At 37.7% G+C, this 19,478-nt stretch overlaps 2 protein-coding genes across 4 annotated transcripts; both read left to right on the forward strand.

The window, feature by feature from the left end:
• Nucleotides 1-103: 103 nt before the first annotated feature.
• LOC102609336 (probable CoA ligase CCL7) lies at nt 104-9,509 on the forward strand. Of its 3 annotated transcripts, XM_052432042.1 has the most exons (7): nt 107-340; nt 431-1,273; nt 1,825-2,014; nt 2,444-2,589; nt 8,546-8,613; nt 8,740-8,842; nt 9,183-9,509. In XM_052432042.1, the coding sequence occupies exons 1-7, from the start codon at nt 254-256 to the stop codon at nt 9,294-9,296; spliced, it is 1,551 nt and encodes a 516-aa protein (XP_052288002.1). In that variant the 5' UTR covers nt 107-253; the 3' UTR covers nt 9,297-9,509. The 3 variants fall into 3 exon arrangements, with proteins under 3 accessions (XP_024957711.1, XP_052288002.1, XP_006488029.1); XM_006487966.4 differs by having other exon boundaries at nt 108-1,273; XM_025101943.2 differs by lacking the exon at nt 9,183-9,509 and having other exon boundaries at nt 104-1,273; nt 8,703-8,837.
• A 1,518-nt stretch (nt 9,510-11,027) lies between these two features.
• On the forward strand, nt 11,028-18,978 carry LOC102609606 (probable CoA ligase CCL7). Its single transcript, XM_052432804.1, has 6 exons — nt 11,028-12,212; nt 17,391-17,580; nt 18,025-18,170; nt 18,315-18,382; nt 18,487-18,589; nt 18,865-18,978. The coding sequence occupies exons 1-6, from the start codon at nt 11,193-11,195 to the stop codon at nt 18,976-18,978; spliced, it is 1,641 nt and encodes a 546-aa protein (XP_052288764.1). The 5' UTR covers nt 11,028-11,192.
• Nucleotides 18,979-19,478: the final 500 nt, after the last annotated feature.

Genomic DNA, 19,478 nt, shown 5'->3' on the forward strand with positions numbered 1-19,478 from the left:
AGTACAAAACATTTTATTTATTCTTGTGAGGTTGGTTTAGACTTTTCACACGTACGTAAGATGCACAAGTACTGTGAAATTACCCGCCAAACCACATGATCTTCTACACATCTTCAACTTCAAGACCACACGTATTATTACTATAGTTTCGTTTCTGGTTGCACCAATTGTTTTGACCCTTAATTAATAATACATCTTATCAAACTTTGAAAAAAAAAATCATTAATTCTCGTGTCTTTATTGTTTAGTTTCTATGGAGAAATCTGGTTATGGCCGTGATGGTATCTACAGATCTTTAAGGCCACCTTTGGTTCTTCCCAGTGACCCCAGTTTTTCTATGGTTCATTTTCTCTTTAGAAACTCTGCTTCTTATAGCTCCAAATTAGCACTTATTGATGCTGATTCGGATGAATCTTTGTCTTTTTCCCAGTTCAAATCCATTGTGATCAAGGTTTCTCATAGCTTTCGCCATCTGGGCATTACAAAAAAAGATGTTGTTTTGATTTTTGCTCCAAATTCAATTCAGTTCCCTATTTGCTTTCTTGGTGTCATTGCTATAGGCGCTATAGCATCAACTGCCAATACTGTTTACACGGTCTCTGAGCTTTCAAAGCAAGTCAAGGATTCCAATCCAAAACTTGTTATTACAGTCCCTGAATTATGGGACAAAGTTAAAGGCTTAAACTTGCCAGCTGTCCTTTTAGGTTCAAAAGATAAGGTTTCTTCTTCTGGTCTTATTTCAAGAAGCTCTAAGATTGTTTCTTTTCATGACTTGATTGAATTATCTGGGAGTGTAACAGATATTCCAGATGTTTCTGTTAAGCAAACAGATGCTGCTGCTCTGTTGTACTCTTCAGGGACAACTGGTGTCAGCAAAGGTGTCATTTTGACGCACAAGAATTTCGTTGCAGCATCTTTGATGATAAGTGCGCACCAAGAATTGGCTGGTGAGTTAGATCATGTGGTTCTTTGTGTGTTGCCTATGTTTCATGTATTTGGGCTCTCAGTTATTTTATATGACCAGTTGCAAAAGGGCAATTGTGTTGTTTCAATGGGGAAGTTTGATATTGAGATGGCCCTGAGGGCTATTGAGAAGTACAGGGTGACGGTTTGGTGGGTTGTGCCGCCAATTATTCTTGCATTGGCTAAGAATAGTTTGGTCAGGAAATTTGACATTTCTTCATTGAAACTTGTTGGTTCTGGCGCTGCTCCTTTGGGGAAGGAATTGATGGAGGATTGCCAGAAGAACATACCAGGTGCAACGATTTTTCAGGTAGTTCAATTTGAGCATCGGTGTATGCCTTCTATTTTCTGCTTTAAAAGCTCATTCTAAGTTAAATATATATACAATAGATGTGAATTCCTGATGATTGACTAAGTCTGATTATGTTTCTTGATATTTAAGATTGATGTTTAGAATGTCCTTGATCTTATTGATCTCTTGATTGATATATAATCTGATCTGGTGCAAAGTCTATGAATGGTGCAGTATTTCGGAAACCTTAAATCTAATAGAAGTTTTGTATTGATTCTTGCCCTTAAACAGTAGTTCACTAACTTCTTTGCATCTAAACAGTGCTGTCTCAAGAGTAGAAAATTTTGTCGAAATGCAGCATAAATTATAGGTAGCATAAATTCTGCGACACTTTAAATAGATGGCTTATTAGTTACAGTTTTTCAAGTTGTGTATTTGGTTTTAGCTTGTGTTTGTTTGCTTTGACGGAAAAATTGAAAGATGTTTTTTATTTGCACTTTTCAAGTTCTCGTTATTAGAAGGGAGAAGTAAAATTTTTGTCCGATTCTGGAAAAATTCCGTGGTTTCAGGGCTATGGTATGACAGAAACTTGTGCCCCTATCTCACTGGAGAATCCATTGGTGGGAGTTCGACGTAGCGGTTCAGCTGGAACACTTGTGGCAGGAGTTGAAGCCCAAATAGTCAGTGTAGATACTCTAAAACCTCTTCCTCCAAATCAGTTGGGGGAGATATGGGTTAGAGGACCTAATGTGACGCCGGGTATAGTTTATATTAATTTCTTCGTGTTTACTCTATTCTTGTGGGGTTGTGAACATACTGACTCTTTTATACGAGGGAAAGATCAACAAACGGACTAAATTTCATTTAACCTGAAACTTAAATTCTTGTTTTATCAGTGGCTAGAAGATCACTGATATCAGTCCGGATGTACTCCATGGGCTGTTAAAAAAAAAAAATGCTCATAAGAACTGCTGAATTATGTTGGGAGTAAATAACCATTTCTTGTGAGAACTAAAGAAGCAAGGCTTCAAAGTCTGTCTTGACCGTCATACTGGTACTTGGTCCATTATTCATGTGATCGTCATATTGGTACTTGATCCAGTATTCATGTGATCATATTGGTACTGCTCTTGTTTTCATTTGGTTTACATAAGTAACTTGATACTTACGTTTTAAAACTCATTTCAGGTTATTTCAAAAATGAACAAGCCACAAAGCAAACAATAGATGAGAGGGGTTGGTTACATACAGGAGATCTTGGATATTTTGATGGTGATGGCCAGCTATATGTCGTTGACCGAATTAAAGAGCTCATCAAGTACAAAGGGTTTCAGGTAACTTCTTATTGGTTATGTAGGTCTGATGCCAGTAATATTTTCTGATCACTGATGTGTTAGGAAATTGGTGGGTGAAGCAGACACGCAGCTAAAGTGAAATTGTAAGAAAATAAAGAACAAGCACAATAGAGGACACCAGAAAATTACGTGGTTCGGCTTTTAGCCTACATCCACGGGCGAAGACAGAAGGAAATATTTTACTAGTGAAAAGGAGTTATAAGTATTGTAGTATTTTAGCTCACTTCCCAAAACCCCAATACACCCAAACTCTCAAATCACTATAACTCTTAAAAACCCTCTCTAAATAAAGAAAAGAACTGAAGAACTCGATGATTTACAAATGAAGGGAGCCAGCGTTTTTATAGCCAAAAATTGGCTACTGTTCATTTAATATTTAATTATTATTTTTATTTTATTAATTTTTCTTTTCTTTTCCTTCTTCGGCCCGGCATCTCTTTTTCTAACTTCATATTTCTTCTTCAAACATTTACAGCTTCTAGATTACGACTCCTCATCCTCCATTCTTCTTTTGTTTTCTTTGTTTCAAAGAATGCAGCAACAGCCGCATTCAAAACAGGGAAAAGTGGTGCCACCTTCTAGAAAAGGTGGTGCTATTTTCCACATTCTCCCACTTGGAGATTAGAGTGAAAAGCAATCAATCTCCACACTATCCTTTCTGCTTCGCCATAATCATGTTGCCTACGTTTCTGCTAGGCCACAAGAGGATCTACTCCAGACAAACTTATCAGTATTTATCGGTTTGGTCAAAACATCTGTTAGGTTCTCTTTGGTATGGATTTTCTGCAAATCCACACTTCCATCTTCCACTACTTCACGAACGAAGTGATATTGGACTCCTATGTGCTTTGTCCTGGAATGAAAGGCTGGATTCCTTGCAATGTGCAAGGCACTCTGACTGTCACAATACACAGAAATTTTCTGTTGTTTGTGCCCGAGCTCCTCCAATAATCTTTGTATCCAAATAGCTTCCTTGCAAGCTTGTGTAGCTGCCATGTACTCTGCTTCTGTTGTAGATAAAGCCACAACGGTCTGCAGTTTCCACATAGCCCCTGACAGTAAACTCTGATCCTCCAAAACATAATGCAACATCTGAGGTTCCTCTGATGTATCTCAGAACCCTCTTCACAGCTATCCAATGCTCTCCACCAGGATTCGCCATGTATCGACTGACTGCTCCCACTGCTTGTGCAATGTCCGGTCTTGTACATATCATAGCGAACATTAAACTTCCCACTGCTGATGCATACGGTACTCGAGACATCTCCTTCCTCTCCACTTCATTGCTAGGACACATACTTGAGGATAATTTGAAATTAACAGGAAGTGGGGTAGAAATTGACTTACAATCTTGCATGTTGAAGCGTCGTAAGATTTTCTTCAAGTAATTCTTCTGCGAAAGCCAAATCTTCCTGTTACTTCTGTCTCGGTGAATTTGCATCCCTAGAATCTTGTTTGCTAGTCCCAAGTCCTTCATTTCAAACTCCCTAGCTAACTGTGCCTTCAATTCTTGGATTCGATCTTTGTTGGGACCTGTTACCAACATGTCATCCACATACAATAGCAAAATAATGAAATAATTATCTTCAAACCTCTTGTAACATGCACAATGGTCTGAACTGAGTCTGTTGTATCCAAGGCTCATGATGAAGGAATCAAATCTCTTATACCAACACCTTGGCGCCTGTTTGAGACCGTATAGAGATTTGTTCAACCTGCAAACCAAGTTCTCATTTCCTGTTTCTGCAAAACCTTCTGGTTGGAGCATATATATTTCTTCTTCAAGTTCTCCATGAAGAAATGCAGTTTTCACATCTAACTGCTCAAGATGTAGATCAAATGTAGCACACATCGCCAAGACTATTCTGACTGTTGTGAGTCGAACCACCGGAGAAAATATTTCGTTGAAGCCAATACCTTCCTTCTGAGCATATCCTTTCACCACCAATCTCGCACGATACCGCTCCACTTGATCATTGCCATCACGTTTGATCTTGTAGACCCATTTGTTTCCAATGGCTTTTCTTCCGTGTGGTAGTGGTACAAGTTCCCATGTCTTGTTCTTGTGTAGAGCTTCAATTTCTTCCTGCATTGCTGTCATCCACAAAGCAACATCTGAGCTGTTTAAAGCTTCATGGAAAGTTGAAGGCTCTCCATCCTCTGTTAGAAGACAGTATGCAACGTTGATCTCTGTGACATACTCCGAGTGCCACGCCGGCGGTCGTTTCTCACGAGTTGACCGACGAACTTCTGGAGCCTCGGACTCGACTGGTTCTTGTTCATCGTGCTCTGGTGCTGCTTCAGAAGAATCTGAATCTTCTAGATTATTTTCGACATATACTTGTACAGTCTCTGACTTTTCTTTTATAGTGCCATCATCTCCATCTTTTCTTTGTAGTTGATCTTCTACAAAGATAACATCTCTGCTGATGACGATCTTGTGGGCAGTGGGGTCCCACAGACGATACCCCTTTACTCCATCAGCATACCCCAAGAAGATACATCTTCTAGATTTTGCATCCAGCTTTGTTCTTTCTTGGGCATTGTACATCACGTACACAGGACATCCAAATGCATGTAGGTAGGAATAATCAGCTGGCTTTCCAGTCCACATCTCCATCGCTGTCTTCAACCCAATAGCTGTAGATGGCGACCGATTTACTATATAACAGGCGGTTTTGGCTGCTTTTGCCCAGAATGAATTGGGTAAACCAGCAGTCCTCAACATAGCTCTTATTCTTTCTGTAAGAGTTCTGTTCATCCACTCCGCTACTCCGTTTTGTTGAGGAGTGTATGCCACCGTGAACTGCCTCTGAATACCTTCTTGCTTACAGAAAGCAAGAAACTCGCCGTCTGTATACTCTCCACCATTATCTGTCCTCAAGCACTTGATCTTTTTACCAGATTCAAGTTCCACCCGAGCTTTGTATTCTTTAAACACTGGAAATACATCTGACTTTTTCTTAATTGGATACACCCAACATCTTCTGGAATAATCATCAATGAAAGTCACCATGTACTTTGCACCTCCCATGGATATATTCGGTGATTCCCAAACATCAGAATAAATCAAGTCTAGAATGCATTTACTTCTAGCAATAGATCTACTAAATTTTAATCTATACTGCTTACTTGTAACACAATGCTCGCAAAATGGTAAACTTACCGATTTGAGCCCCGGAAGCAATTTTCGCTCAGAGAGAATCTTCAAGCCTTGTTCTGACATGTGGCCAAGTTTGAGATGCCACATCATCGTTGATTCTTCTCCATTTGACGCGACACACGCATCAGCCTCCTGTAGTGTTTCTCCTTTAAGCATGAATAGATTAGCACAGATCTTTTCTGCCTTCATCAATACAAGCGTGCCTTTAACGATCTTCATAATTCCATTCTCCACATGAGTTTTGCACCCATGACTATCCATTTGTCCCAAAGACAATAGATTTTTCTTTAGGCCGTTGACATGTCGTACCTCCCCAATTGTGCGAATTGTACCATCAAACATTTTTATTTTGATAGTACCAATACCAACGATCTCCAAGGCATAATCGTTACCCATATATACAGATCCTCCTGAGATAGGTTCATATGTGTAGAACCATTCTCTCCTAGAGGTCATGTGCCAGGTAGCTCCTGAGTCTATAAGCCAGACATCAGAAAGTCGTTTTCTGCCTTCTGAAACAGTTGTTGCCTCACTGTAGAGTATTTCGCCATCATCCGAGGTACTTGCTACACACCCCTGAGCATTTGATGACTCAGGTTCTTTGCCCTCTTTTCTCTTCTGGTTACTCCAACACTCTTTCTTGACATGCCCTTTCTTGCCACAGTTGTAGCATTTAACATTCTTCTTACTTCTAGATTTTGATCTACCATGACTTTGACTCCCACTGGGGCCACGTTCTGTTGATCTCCCTCTCGTCACCGATAGCGCATCCGCATGCTGCGAACTTGCTTGTCTGTTTTCCTTATTTTTCCGCCTGCTCTCCTCATTTAATACGGAGGCTGCAACATCGTCGAAAACTAAACTGTCCACTAGATTGTTGTTCGTCAGGTTGATGATGAGTTGATCATACGAATCTGGTAGACTTTGAAGTAGAAGTTCTGCACGTTCATTTTCCTCTATATTATGACCCAACATTGTGAGTTGTGAAAATAGAGTCTTCAATGTGTTGATGTGGTCGGTCACCATTGTAGATTCCGCCATTCGAAGAGTATAGAGTTTTCTCTTTAAGAAAATTTTGTTGTGTAGTGACTTGGCCTCATACAATTTTGTGAGAGTATCCCATATTTCCTTCGCCGTATTTTTCTCTACCACACTGGATAATACTCCATCCGCAAGTGCCAAGTGTAGATCAGAAATGGCGTTGCCATCTACCTCGTTCCACTTGTCATCAGTTATCTCCATGGGCCTTTCTCCAATTGCTGCCAAGCAATTATTTTTCCTCAATACAGCTTTCATCTTCATTTTCCACAACGAAAAATTATTTCCGTTAAATTTCTCAATTTCATACTTTGCCGCCATTTTGTTGATAAATACTGCACACAAGCTAGTATACCACCTTGAATAGTTGTGAGTATGTGTGAGAATGCACACCAGGAAAGTTCCTAGGAAAGACTGGAGGGGTCACAATGATCCCACTTAAAACCCAGACTCCTTAAGCTCTTATCGCCTTTGTGACAGAACTTTCCTAGACATGTACAAAACCGCACAGTTGCTTTACTCACACCACTATTCCCTGCTTTGCACCGTAAAATTCTTGGATCGCTCCCACCGTTTCACGTGAATAGTACAGTATACGTGAATAGTACCGTACACGTGGACAATACCGTATACGTGAAAAGTATCGTATATGTATATAGTGCCGTATACGTGAATAGTACCCCTTACGTGAACAGTTCCTGACTCCAAAAAATGCAACCAATATCTCTGATACCACTGTTAGGAAATTGGTGGGTGAAGCAGACACGCAGCTAAAGTGAAATTGTAAGAAAATAAAGAACAAGCACAATAGAGGACACCAGAAAATTACGTGGTTCGGCTTTTAGCCTACATCCACGGGCGAAGACAGAAGGAAATATTTTACTAGTGAAAAGGAGTTACAAGTATTGTAGTATTTTAGCTCACTTCCCAAAACCCCAATACACCCAAACTCTCAAATCACTATAACTCTTAAAAACCCTCTCTAAATAAAGAAAAGAACTGAAGAACTCGATGATTTACAAATGAAGGGAGCCAGCGTTTTTATAGCCAAAAATTGGCTACTGTTCATTTAATATTTAATTATTATTTTTATTTTATTAATTTTTCTTTTCTTTTCCTTCTTCGGCCCGGCATCTCTTTTTCTAACTTCATATTTCTTCTTCAAACATTTACAGCTTCTAGATTACGACTCCTCATCCTCCATTCTTCTTTTGTTTTCTTTGTTTCAAAGAATGCAGCAACAACCGCATTCAAAACAGGGAAAAGTGGTGCCACCTTCTAGAAAAGGTGGTGCTATTTTCCACATGATGACCCATGGAAAATGTTTATGTAGCCAACTCCTCTATAGAATAAGGCCCTTTATAACTTCATTTATAATATGAGAATATCAAATTGGTATTTTTTCAGTAATTGGAAAGGAATATGCCTGGAAATTTTTCTGTCAGTAACTTTATATCCCTGCACAGCTGGCACAAGTCTTTCGTCAACATACTGATGCAATGGCTTCTCTATTTTCCTTTATATGCAGCTTTTCTAGTTATTGCAGATACGTGGATTGTACTTGATGCTTAATTGCTTATATAGCTCGAAGTGAATCACTTAACTGAGTTCTGTTGACTTCAATTTTTGATAAACAACACTAATGTTGTAGTGTTTGAGTTGACAGTGAACTGCAACCTCTTTAGTTATTTTAGGAGCAACGACCATAATGATTTTTTCTGCTAATTATTCCAGGTTGCGCCAGCGGAGCTTGAAGGGCTGCTTGTTTCTCACCCTGAGATATTAGATGCTGTTGTTATTCCGTAAGTTGTAGTGCAATTAAATATAAGTACAAACTCCATCATTCCACTCTTTTAAGGAAATTTTATGTGTGGATCCTTACATTTGGAAGGCGCCATTGATATCTTGAAGAATTTCCGCCTGTGTAGATTTCCTGATCCTGAATCTGGTGAGGTTCCAATTGCATATGTTGTTCGCTCCCCCAACAGTTCGCTGACCGCAGAAGATGTTCAGAAGTTCGTTGCTGAACAGGTAATGTGACACAATAAAACATGAAGCTTGATTCTTTGTCAATCATAGGCCTTTCGGTCGGTTTCTCTTTGTGTTGAGACTTGTCTTTATAACCAATTGTTGTGCCCTTAAATGAAAAAAAATATGACATTGAGACATTCCTAGATCACTACAAATGGCCTTTGATGATCCGATTCCGACATATGTTGCTTTTCAATTTACGTTTGTTCTGCTAGTCATTTCTTTGCAAATAATATTTCTTATTCCCGTACCTTATTCTGAAAGGTGTAAATATAAATAACACAATGTTTCTTGTTCATTTTTCACCAAAACACTCTCCTTTCCTCACTCTGTTACACAGGTCTCACCTTATAAAAGATTACGAAAGGTGACCTTCATAAACAGTGTTCCGAAGTCGGCTTCTGGAAAAATCCTCAGGAGAGAGCTCATAGCGAAAGTACGATCCAAAATATGAATTCGTGCTACGTATAATTGATAAGAGCATTCTTTTCTTTTCTTTTCTTTTTTCTTCGAATAACATGCGCTTTTCTTTGGCTCCTTGTAAAATTCAAGGATGATCATTTTCCTGTAATATTATATAGATAAGCCCTGCAAGTTGAAGCTGCTTTAGAATGGAAATTTTAATTAATTATATTTATTGATTTTAATTAATAATGTTTTACGATAATTCTTTGTCAATCATAGGCTTGCTTTTATTTGGTTTGACTACGACATGCTTCAGATTCGGATGGTGACAGAAAATTACAAGTTAGTCATATTTGGACGCTGGAGCATTCCTCCATAATCCTTAATTCATTCGATGCTTGTCATATGAGCATGCATATGCGACAATTGATTTGAAATATTTGTGTGATAAGAAATGAATGAAAAATGAGCAATACTTTAGAGTCTCTGAGGCTTTTCGTCACTAAGTTACATTATTGGTAACTTTTTTTTTTTTAAGAGAATTGTTACTCATGATATTTATACTATATAAATTATTGAGACTCGTTTACATCAATTTTAATATAACATTACTCAGATTTTTAATTTTCTCAAATATTCGAGGGATGTTCAACTCTCATTTTGAGAGAAAACTATTTTTACTCAAGTTCTGAAACTTAAAAAAAAGACATTTAAATGAAATTCCTACAATATATATGTGAGGTCTCAAAGCATTGTGATGGAGTGGTTTAACCCAAGTGGTTTACGTTATCGGTAATTTGAATTCACAAGATAGTAAACAAGATTGAATTTTACTGCCTTACGTTTAACGTAAGGTACATTCACTCACACAATTTATCTGTGGACTCCATTAAAACTCACTACTAGTGAGAGGGCTGTAACTACGTCCAACTTAAGGTATCAGCTCCCAAGTCCCAACAAGATTTTGTCACGTGTTAGGCAACTGTTGAAGAGTTTGCAAAGGCTGATTTCACAGTCCGTATATTTGTCGCTTTACAGTGTTTGGTATGTGTTGCATTCCTCACTTTAAATCCAACGGCAGAGATTCAGTTGCCGTATGCCCGTGAGTCCCAGCTGATTTGATTTAGCGTGGGACAGTGACTTGTCAGTATTGATGATACGCACAATGCCATGAGATGACATTTGAACTCAAAATTATATGATACATGATGTATCATTTGTTTGTTGCTACTATCAGATATTATACTATTAATGATTATATGAAAAATTAACTATTATCAAACAATAATAAATTATTAATTCATGACACGTCATTTAAGATACAAAATTAGGATCTCAACTTTATAAGCGTAGACCTTTTTTTTTTTTTTTTGTTCTCTCCCTCACAAGCACTCGTTCAATTAGTCAATTCGTACTACTAATAAGCTTTTATCACTAAGATCAAGTATTCAAATAACATAAATTTCAAATACCATTATTTCTTTTGAACTTCCCTCCACAACATAGCCTCTTGGCCGAATGTGCAACAATTAAACAGCCTGATCCTAGCCCGCTCACCTTGCTCCAAGATTGAATACTAGGAGTCCTAAAATCTTAATGAAAAGGAGCTTGGCTTCGTGATTTTTGTTTATAAGTGATCATTTCAATTCAAGTTGCTGACCCATATATTCTATGCAAAAGAACAAAATACAATCACGGAAACCCAAATGTTTCTTAACCCTTAATCAATTTTTATCAAAAAATAAGTTGCGGCTTAGTTAACATCTTAACAACTGAACTGGAAATACTATTTTTGCTACTACTAGCCTCTGTTGTCTTACAAAACCACAATAATTTTCTTTCCAATGTCCAGGATTGATGGTCCCAATATTTCAGCTATCACCATTCACTATTAACTTTTTCATCTCCATTGATACCTCTTAAAAATAAAAACTAACTCTTTGCTATGGAAAAATCTGGTTATGGCCGTGATGGTATCTACAGGTCTTTAAGGCCAGCTTTGGTTCTTCCCCAAGACCCCAATCTTTCTATGGTTCATTTTCTCTTTAGAAACTCTGCTTCTTATGGCTCCAAATCAGCACTTATTGATGCTGATTCTGGTGAATCTTTGACTTTTTCCCAGTTCAAATCCATTGTGATCAAGGTCTCTCATGGATTTCGCCATCTGGGTGTTACAAAACATGATGTTGTTTTGATTTTTGCTCCAAATTCAATTCAGTTTCCTATTTGTTTACTTGGTGTTATTGCTATAGGTGGTATAGCAACAACTGCTAATCCTGTTTACACTGTATCTGAACTTTCAAAGCAAGTTAAAGATTCCAGTCCAAAACTTGTTGTCACTGTCCCTGAATTATGGGAGAGAGTTAAAGACTTCAACATCCCAGCTGTCCTTTTGGGTTCAAATCACATTGTTTCTCCTCGTGGTCTTAGATCTAGCTCAAATATTGTTTATTTTGATGAGTTGATTGAATTATCCGGGAATGCATCAAACTTTCCTGATGTTTCTGTTAAGCAAACAGATACTGCAGCCTTGTTGTACTCCTCAGGTACAACTGGTGTCGGCAAAGGTGCCATTTTGACACACAAGAACTTCATTGCATCATCTTTGATGACAGCCATGGACCAAGAACTGGCTGGTGCGTTAGATTATGTGACTCTTTGTGTGCTGCCAATGTTTCACGTATTTGGGCTCTCATTTGTTGTGTATGCCCAGTTGCAAAAAGGCAATTGTGTTGTTTCAATGCGGAAGTTTGATCTTGAGACGGCTCTGAGAGCTATTGAAAAGTACAGAGTGACACATTGGTGGGTCGTGCCACCAATTATTCTTGCATTGGCCAAGAATGTTAGTTTAGTGAAGAAATTTGATCTTTCTTCGTTGAAAGGGATCGGTTCTGGTGCTGCTCCTTTGCGAAAGGAATTGGTGGAGGAATGCTCCAAGAATTTACCTACTGTTACGGTTTTTCAGGTGCAGTTAATTACTGTACATCTAATTTTCTTAATATGACATGTTAATAATTTAACTTAGCTTTGGCTCTAAAGCAAATCAATAATAATTAAGAATGATAGATTTGTTTGTTTACTAAGAAAATGAAAAAGAAAATCAGAGAAGCAGAGATGAAAGAACTTGTATATTATTCATACTGTCATTTGATTAGTTACACATGTTTATATACTACGATCTGGAATATTCTACATTCTGTTTACATGCAAAACAGCTGAGCTAGTAACTGAACTAATTTGCTACATAAGCAGCCACGTCAACATGTATAACAGATTCCGTTTAACTAACTATTTAAACCAGCATGTGACTAATCTCAATTTGACTATCTTAACAGCCTCCCTCAAGCTCAAGGTCGTGTAAGCACATTGAGCTTGGACCTGAGATAGTTAAATTGATCAAAAGCTAAAGGTTTTGTAAAAATGTCTGCCACTTGATCATAGCTGGGAACATGACTGATCTGCAGTTCTTTCTGAGCTATATGATCCCGAATGAAGTGTAAATCTAACTCAATATGTTTGGTTCTGGAGTGATACTTGGGGTTACTTGCTAAAGCTTCTGCACTCTTGTTATCACAGTAGATAACTGGAGTTTGTAATAAAGGTACTTTCAACTCTTGCAGCAAGTAAGTGATCCACAAAGTTTCAGAGACAGCCAATGCTAATGCTCTGTATTCTGACTCAGCTGTGCTTCTTGAGACTATAGGTTGTTTCTTAGATGACCATGAGATCAGATTATTCCCCAGATAAATGCAATATCCCCCAACTGACTTTCTATCATCTAAATCTGAGCCCCAATCAGCATCTGAGAAGGCTGAAAGTGTGAGTGAACCAGAGGCATAAAACTGTAAACCAAGATCAGCTGTACATTGCAAATATCTCAGAACTCTTTTACATGCTTGCCAATGAAGCACTGATGGATTGGCAAGAAACTGACTTAGCTTATTTATAGTGAAGGCAATCTCAGGTCTAGTAAGAGTAAGATACTGTAATGAGCCAACTATACTTCTATAGAGAGAGGGATTTTCAAAAGAAGCACCCTTGTCTTTGACTAGCTTCTCTGTAGAACTCATTGGAGTGGAACAGCCTTTGCTCTCAATCATCTGTGCTTTCTTAAGAATATCACCTACATATTTTGTTTGACAAAGATGTAAACCTTCAACTGAAGGTGTAACCTCAAGACCAAGAAAGTAGTTGAATTCCCCCAGATCCTTCAAAGCAAACTTTGAGCTTAAATGCTGAATAACTTTTTCAACAAGCTGAACATTAGAACCAGTCACCAAGATGTCATCCACATAAACTAAAATAACAACTATATCCCCTGCTTTGTGAAAAATGAACAATGAAGTGTCAGATTTTGAAGCAATGAAACCCCAATTCAACAGAGAGAGTTTCAATCGGTCATACCAAGCTCTTGGAGCTTGCTTAAGACCATAGAGAGCTTTGGTAAGCTTACAGACATGAGATGGAAATTGAGGATGAATGAAACCTTCAGGCTGATGCATAAAGACCTCTTCAGTAAGAATGCCATTAAGGAAAGCATTATTAATGTCCAGCTGTCGAATTGGCCAGTGATTCATGACAGCAAGACTCAGAATGATTCTTATTGTGCAAGGCTTTACAACTGGACTAAATGTTTCAAAGAAGTCTACTCCTTGTGTTTGATGGAAGCATTTGGCCACCAACCTTGCTTTATACTTGGATATACTACCATCAGGGTTATACTTCACCCTGAAAACCCATTTGTTGCCAACAATTTTTCCAGCTTTTTCTCTAGGAACTAAAATCCAGGTGCTATTTTTCTGCAAGGCATCAAACTCAGCCTGCATAGCTTGTTTCCACTTGAAATCAGCCAATGCTGCTTTAATTGAATGTGGTTCAAGGTGTTGAGTAACAGCCAAGTAAGTTTTGGGCTTAAAAACACCAGCTTTGGATCTGGTGAGCATGAGATGGATATTTTGAGTTGGTTGAGGTGCAAGAGTAGATACTGATGGTAACTGAATAGAAAGAGATGGTTGATGTGGTGTACTGCATGAAGAGGTGTCTGAAGAATGAGATGAAGAGAGTGTCTGTAAGATACCTGAATCAGGGCCTGCATCATGAGCTGGAGGATGTAGAGAAGGCTGTGCATAGTTACTGTCATTGAGTAGGATGTTGGAAGAAATGAATGGACTAGAAAAATGACTTTGCTGAACTGAGGACACATTTGAATCTGATGAAGGAAAAAGATTGGAGTATGGAAATTCATATTCATTAAACTTAACATGTCTGGCGATATAAGTTTTGCCAGTAGAATCAAGACACTTATAGCCTTTGTGAAGAGGGCTATAACCAATCATGAGACATTTTCGTGTATGAAAGTTAAACTTGTGCTGACTGTAAGGTCTGAGAAAAGGAAAGCATGAACAACCAAAGGTTTTGAGGAAATGGTAATCAGGCTTTCTGCCATAGAGCTTGGTATAAGGAGAAGTATTATTCAAAACAGGTGTTGGCAACCTATTGATAAGAAAAGAAGCTGTATGAAATGATTCCCACCAAAAGATAAGGGCATTTTTGCCTGAGCAAGTAAAGTCAGCCCTGTTTCTACAATATGGCGATGCTTCCTCTCTACCACACCATTTTGGTGATGTGTATGAGGGCAACTATGTCTAAACTCTATGCCTTCTTCTTGAAGGAAATGTACAAAATTTCTGTATTCACCCCCCCAATCAGATTGTAGTGACTTTAAAGGATGATTAAATTGTTTCTCAATAAGGGTTTTGAAGTGTTTGAAAGTAGCTAAGGCTTCAGATTTGAGAGTTAAAGGAAAAATCCAACAATACCTACTATAATCATCTACAAAGCTTATGTAGTATCTATAACCCTGTAGTGAAAGCATGGGTGCTGGACCCCAGAGATCAGTATGGACTAGCTCTAAAGTAGCTTTTGTTTTTATTCCTGTTGAGTAAAAAGGGAACTGATGGATTTTACCATATTGACAAGCATCACAAAAATCAGGTATTGATGTTGGACAAGGAAGGGAAAGAGAAGATAGAATACATTTTAACACATGTTTGCTTGGATGACCAAACCTTTGGTGCAACAAATTTGCAGACAAAATATTGTTTGTACAGGTTTTATTTGTAGTTTCATCTAAGAGATTACAAGCTGAATTATTCAAAACAGAAAGCATGGAACTAAGAATCTGAGAAGGACTGTGAGAACTGGAAATGAAATCCTTTTTTGACAGTAACTGATATAGCCCTCCTCTAGCAATCCCTTGAGCAAGATGCACTCCCTTCTTCTGGTCCTTAATGAAACACATATTGGCAACAAATTCAATAGTTAAGATGTTGTTTTCAAGTAGCTTTGAGATGCTTATAAGATTTTTGGTAAGGTGAGGAACAAACAAAATATCTTTTAAGTGTAAGATGGAGTCTAATGATGTATGAAGATCAGTGTAACCAACATGTGATATATGCAGCCCTTGACCATTGCCAACATGCAACAAGTGATTACCTGAGTATTCCTTTGCAAGACTCAGATTCTGTAGATTGTTGGTGAGGTGATGAGTTGCACCACTGTCTATGTACCACCCTTGATCAGCAAAATCACCTTCAGAGGCAGCCACAAAAGCAGCTCTAGGTGCTGAGTTAGCATATGCAGGTCTTGGTACTTGATACTGATATGAGTTATATCCAAATGAAGAGTTGAAAGGTATGAACTCTCTATTAAACCTATTTCTACACTCAGCTGCAGTGTGCTTAGGTTTGAAACAGATTTGACAGATTACTCCAGCAGAGTTAGGATCAGAACTACCTCTCCCATTACTATTAGGAAAACCACCAAGTTTTGCAAAATTTCCATTTCCAGAACCAAAACCACCTCTGCCTTGATAGTTACCAGGTGATGCTCCATTCCAGCCATTATTCCAATTACCATTCCAATTTCCTCTTACTTGACCCTGTGAAAAACCTCTACCAAAACCTCCTCTGCCTCCATTACCATTACCATTTTGATTTTTGTTCCAATTAGCATTATACTGTCCAGATTTAGTGTTTTGTCCAGTTTGAGCAACATTAGCTGCAAAATTCATTTTAGCTTCTTTACTAGAGTTCAACTGATTAGCCTCTAATCTAGCCTCATGAGTCAGGAGCATAGAATAGGCTTCATTTATAGACATCTTAGCAAGATTTGCCTCAATGTATACTACCACTGGATAATAAGGCTGGCCTAATCCACTGATCAAATGAGTAAGAAAATCTAGTGAACTAACAGGACTACCAGCCACAGCAAGTTCATCAGTAACTGTCTTTAGTTTTCCAAAAAATTCAGTCATGGACATAGCTCCTTTTCTAAGATTGTTAAGCATAATTTTCAGATGCACCTTTTTAGCAAAAGTTTCAGATCCAAACTGTTGTTCAAGACTAATCCAAATTTCAAGTGAGGTTTTAGAATTTACCACCAGACTGAGAATCTCTAGACTAATAGCAGACATCAGCCAGCTCAGCAGCATCTGATCTTTTCGTTTCCAGATAGCAAAGGCTGGATTCTCTCGTACTCCTTCAGCAGCAGTGATCTCAGTTGCATCAGAATCAGAATTTATAACTCCATCAGATGAGAATTGTTCTGGACAAGGTTTTTAGTTGTCGAGAAAATCTTCAAGGCCATTAGCACGAACTGAAGTGAGAATTTGAGACTTCCAGATTGTGTAATTTGTTCTATCAAGTTTAACTGGCGAGGTAAATGTAAATGAGGATGTTGTATTTTGATTTGAGTTAAAAGCAGCCATTAGATCTGGCTCTGATACCAAATTAAGAATGATAGATTTGTTTGTTTACTAAGAAAATGAAAAAGAAAATCAGAGAAGCAGAGATGAAAGAACTTGTATATTATTCATACTGTCATTTGATTAGTTACACATGTTTATATACTACGATCTGGAATATTCTACATTCTGTTTACATGCAAAACAGCTGAGCTAGTAACTGAACTAATTTGCCACATAAGCAGCCACGTCAACATGTATAACAGATTCCGTTTAACTAACTATTTAAACCAGCATGTGACTAATCTCAATTTGACTATCTTAACAATAATCTTTCTCAAAATATCATTCTGGGTTAAACATATTTACTTTCTGTGAAAAAAAACTCCGAGATTTCAGGGCTACGGTATGACGGAAACGTGTGGCGTTGTAACAGTGGAGAATCCATTGTTAGGGGTTCAAAATAGTGGTTCAGCTGGAAGACTTGTTGCAGGAGTTGAAGCTCAAATAGTCTGTGTAGATACTCTTAAGCCTCTTCCTCCGAATCAAGTGGGGGAGTTATGGGTTCGAGGACCTATTTTGATGCCAGGTATAATTTATATTAACCAAATTCTTCCGTACTTTTAGAGCATAATCTGAGAATCCTAAATTCTACAACTACAAGGTTAAATAGAATAATCTAAATGAAAAAATAAGTTGGAAGTCAGTCAACTAAACATGATGGGCTACGGGCCATCGTGGATGTCAGTTGCAAAGCTTGATTTGAAACGTTAGGATCCTAAATCTCACGTAGACTGAATAACAAAGTCGATCAAATAGATATAATTGATCGTCGTGGATGCCAATTGCATATTAGGAGTCTAAATCTCACACGGGCGAAGTGTAAAATCTAAATGCTAATATAGAAGTTCATGGGTTGTTATTGAATCGTATAGTCATGCATTGTTTCACGCAAGGAATAGGGTGTTGTTTTCACTTTTCAGGATCGGATTATACAAAGAAATTGACGCTTTCACTTCAATACTCATTTCAGGCTATTTCAACAATGAACAAGCCACAAAACTGATTATAGACAAAGAGGGTTGGCTACATACAGGAGACCTTGGATATTTTGATGAGCATGGCCAGCTATTCATTGTTGACCGAATTAAAGAGCTCATCAAGTGCAACGGTTTTCAGGTATTTTCTTTACTGGTAATTATGATGGAGGTTTTAATGCAAATTAATGCATTTTCATTTTCCCTGCAAAATTTTGACCTGTTGCTCTAAGGGAAATACTAATGACCCGCATGATTTCTACTACTAACAGAATTAATATTGCAGGTAGCGCCAGCAGAGCTCGAGGGGGTGCTTGTCTCTCACCCTGAGATATTAGATGCTGTTGTTATTCCGTAAGTTGAGATACATTCAAATATACATTTAATTATAAATTTTTGTCTCGTAAATGCACCATTGATATGTATATGTATATCCTGATGCATTTTCACAACTTCAGGTTTCCTGATCCTGAAGCTGGTGAGGTCCCAATTGCCTATGTTGTTCGCTCACCCAACAGTTCACTTACTAAAGAAGATGTTCAAAAGTTTGTTGTTAAACAGGTACACAATAAGTGAAAAATATTATTGTTCGTCAATCATAGGTCATTTTATTTATTTCTTTTTGTGCCTAAACCTATCTTTAATATTATTTATTAATCGTGACTCGTCAAAACCCATCAGTTTAAATTTTTAGGTTAAACTGCTTCAATTAACAAATAACAATGCTTTAACTCGGCTATATCTAAAGGTTTCCCACATTTTGTTATTTGCTTAATTACCCTTGTGATTCACATTATACATCAACCCAATTCTCCTCTTTCTTCCCTTTCTTGCAGGTTGCGCGTTATAAAAGGTTAAGGAACGTGACATTTACAAACAGCATTCCGAAGACAACTTCAGGGAAAATTCTCAGGAGGGAACTCATTGCGAAACTGCGATCCAAAATTTGAACATTATTGAGTGAGAGTTTTGGATAATTGCAGCTTCTTATAAAATAATTAGTATTCTTTTTCACATTGCAAGAGTTTTTAAAATAAAAATATGTTTTGATAAATTTTATTATTTTAAGGACTGTAATAATAACGCACACCATAGTGGACGGTTGCAGACACAAAAATTGTCCCGTTCTCCATTTTTCTTATCCTATTTACTGATTGATGTGGAAACTACACATTTTTATGTCGCCTGCAGGAAGGCAAAATTACCAGAAAGTATGTGAAATAAAATATTTTTACAATCATTCTTTTATTCTCTCCGCACAGTGGTTCACTCGTGGCACACATTAAAGCCGTACTGACTAATTGTTAATTTTCAACGGCCCATTATTGACTGGAATCTCATTGACTAGATTATGTTAATATTTAGCAAGGTGTGACTATCTTGAAACTGATTGTCTTTGTAACTACATGATCAAAATTATAACGTATTTTTTATTTTTTATTGTTTTTAT

This window comes from Citrus sinensis, chromosome 8 (genome assembly GCF_022201045.2).
Source record: "Citrus sinensis cultivar Valencia sweet orange chromosome 8, DVS_A1.0, whole genome shotgun sequence".
Taxonomy (NCBI): domain Eukaryota; kingdom Viridiplantae; phylum Streptophyta; class Magnoliopsida; order Sapindales; family Rutaceae; genus Citrus; species Citrus sinensis.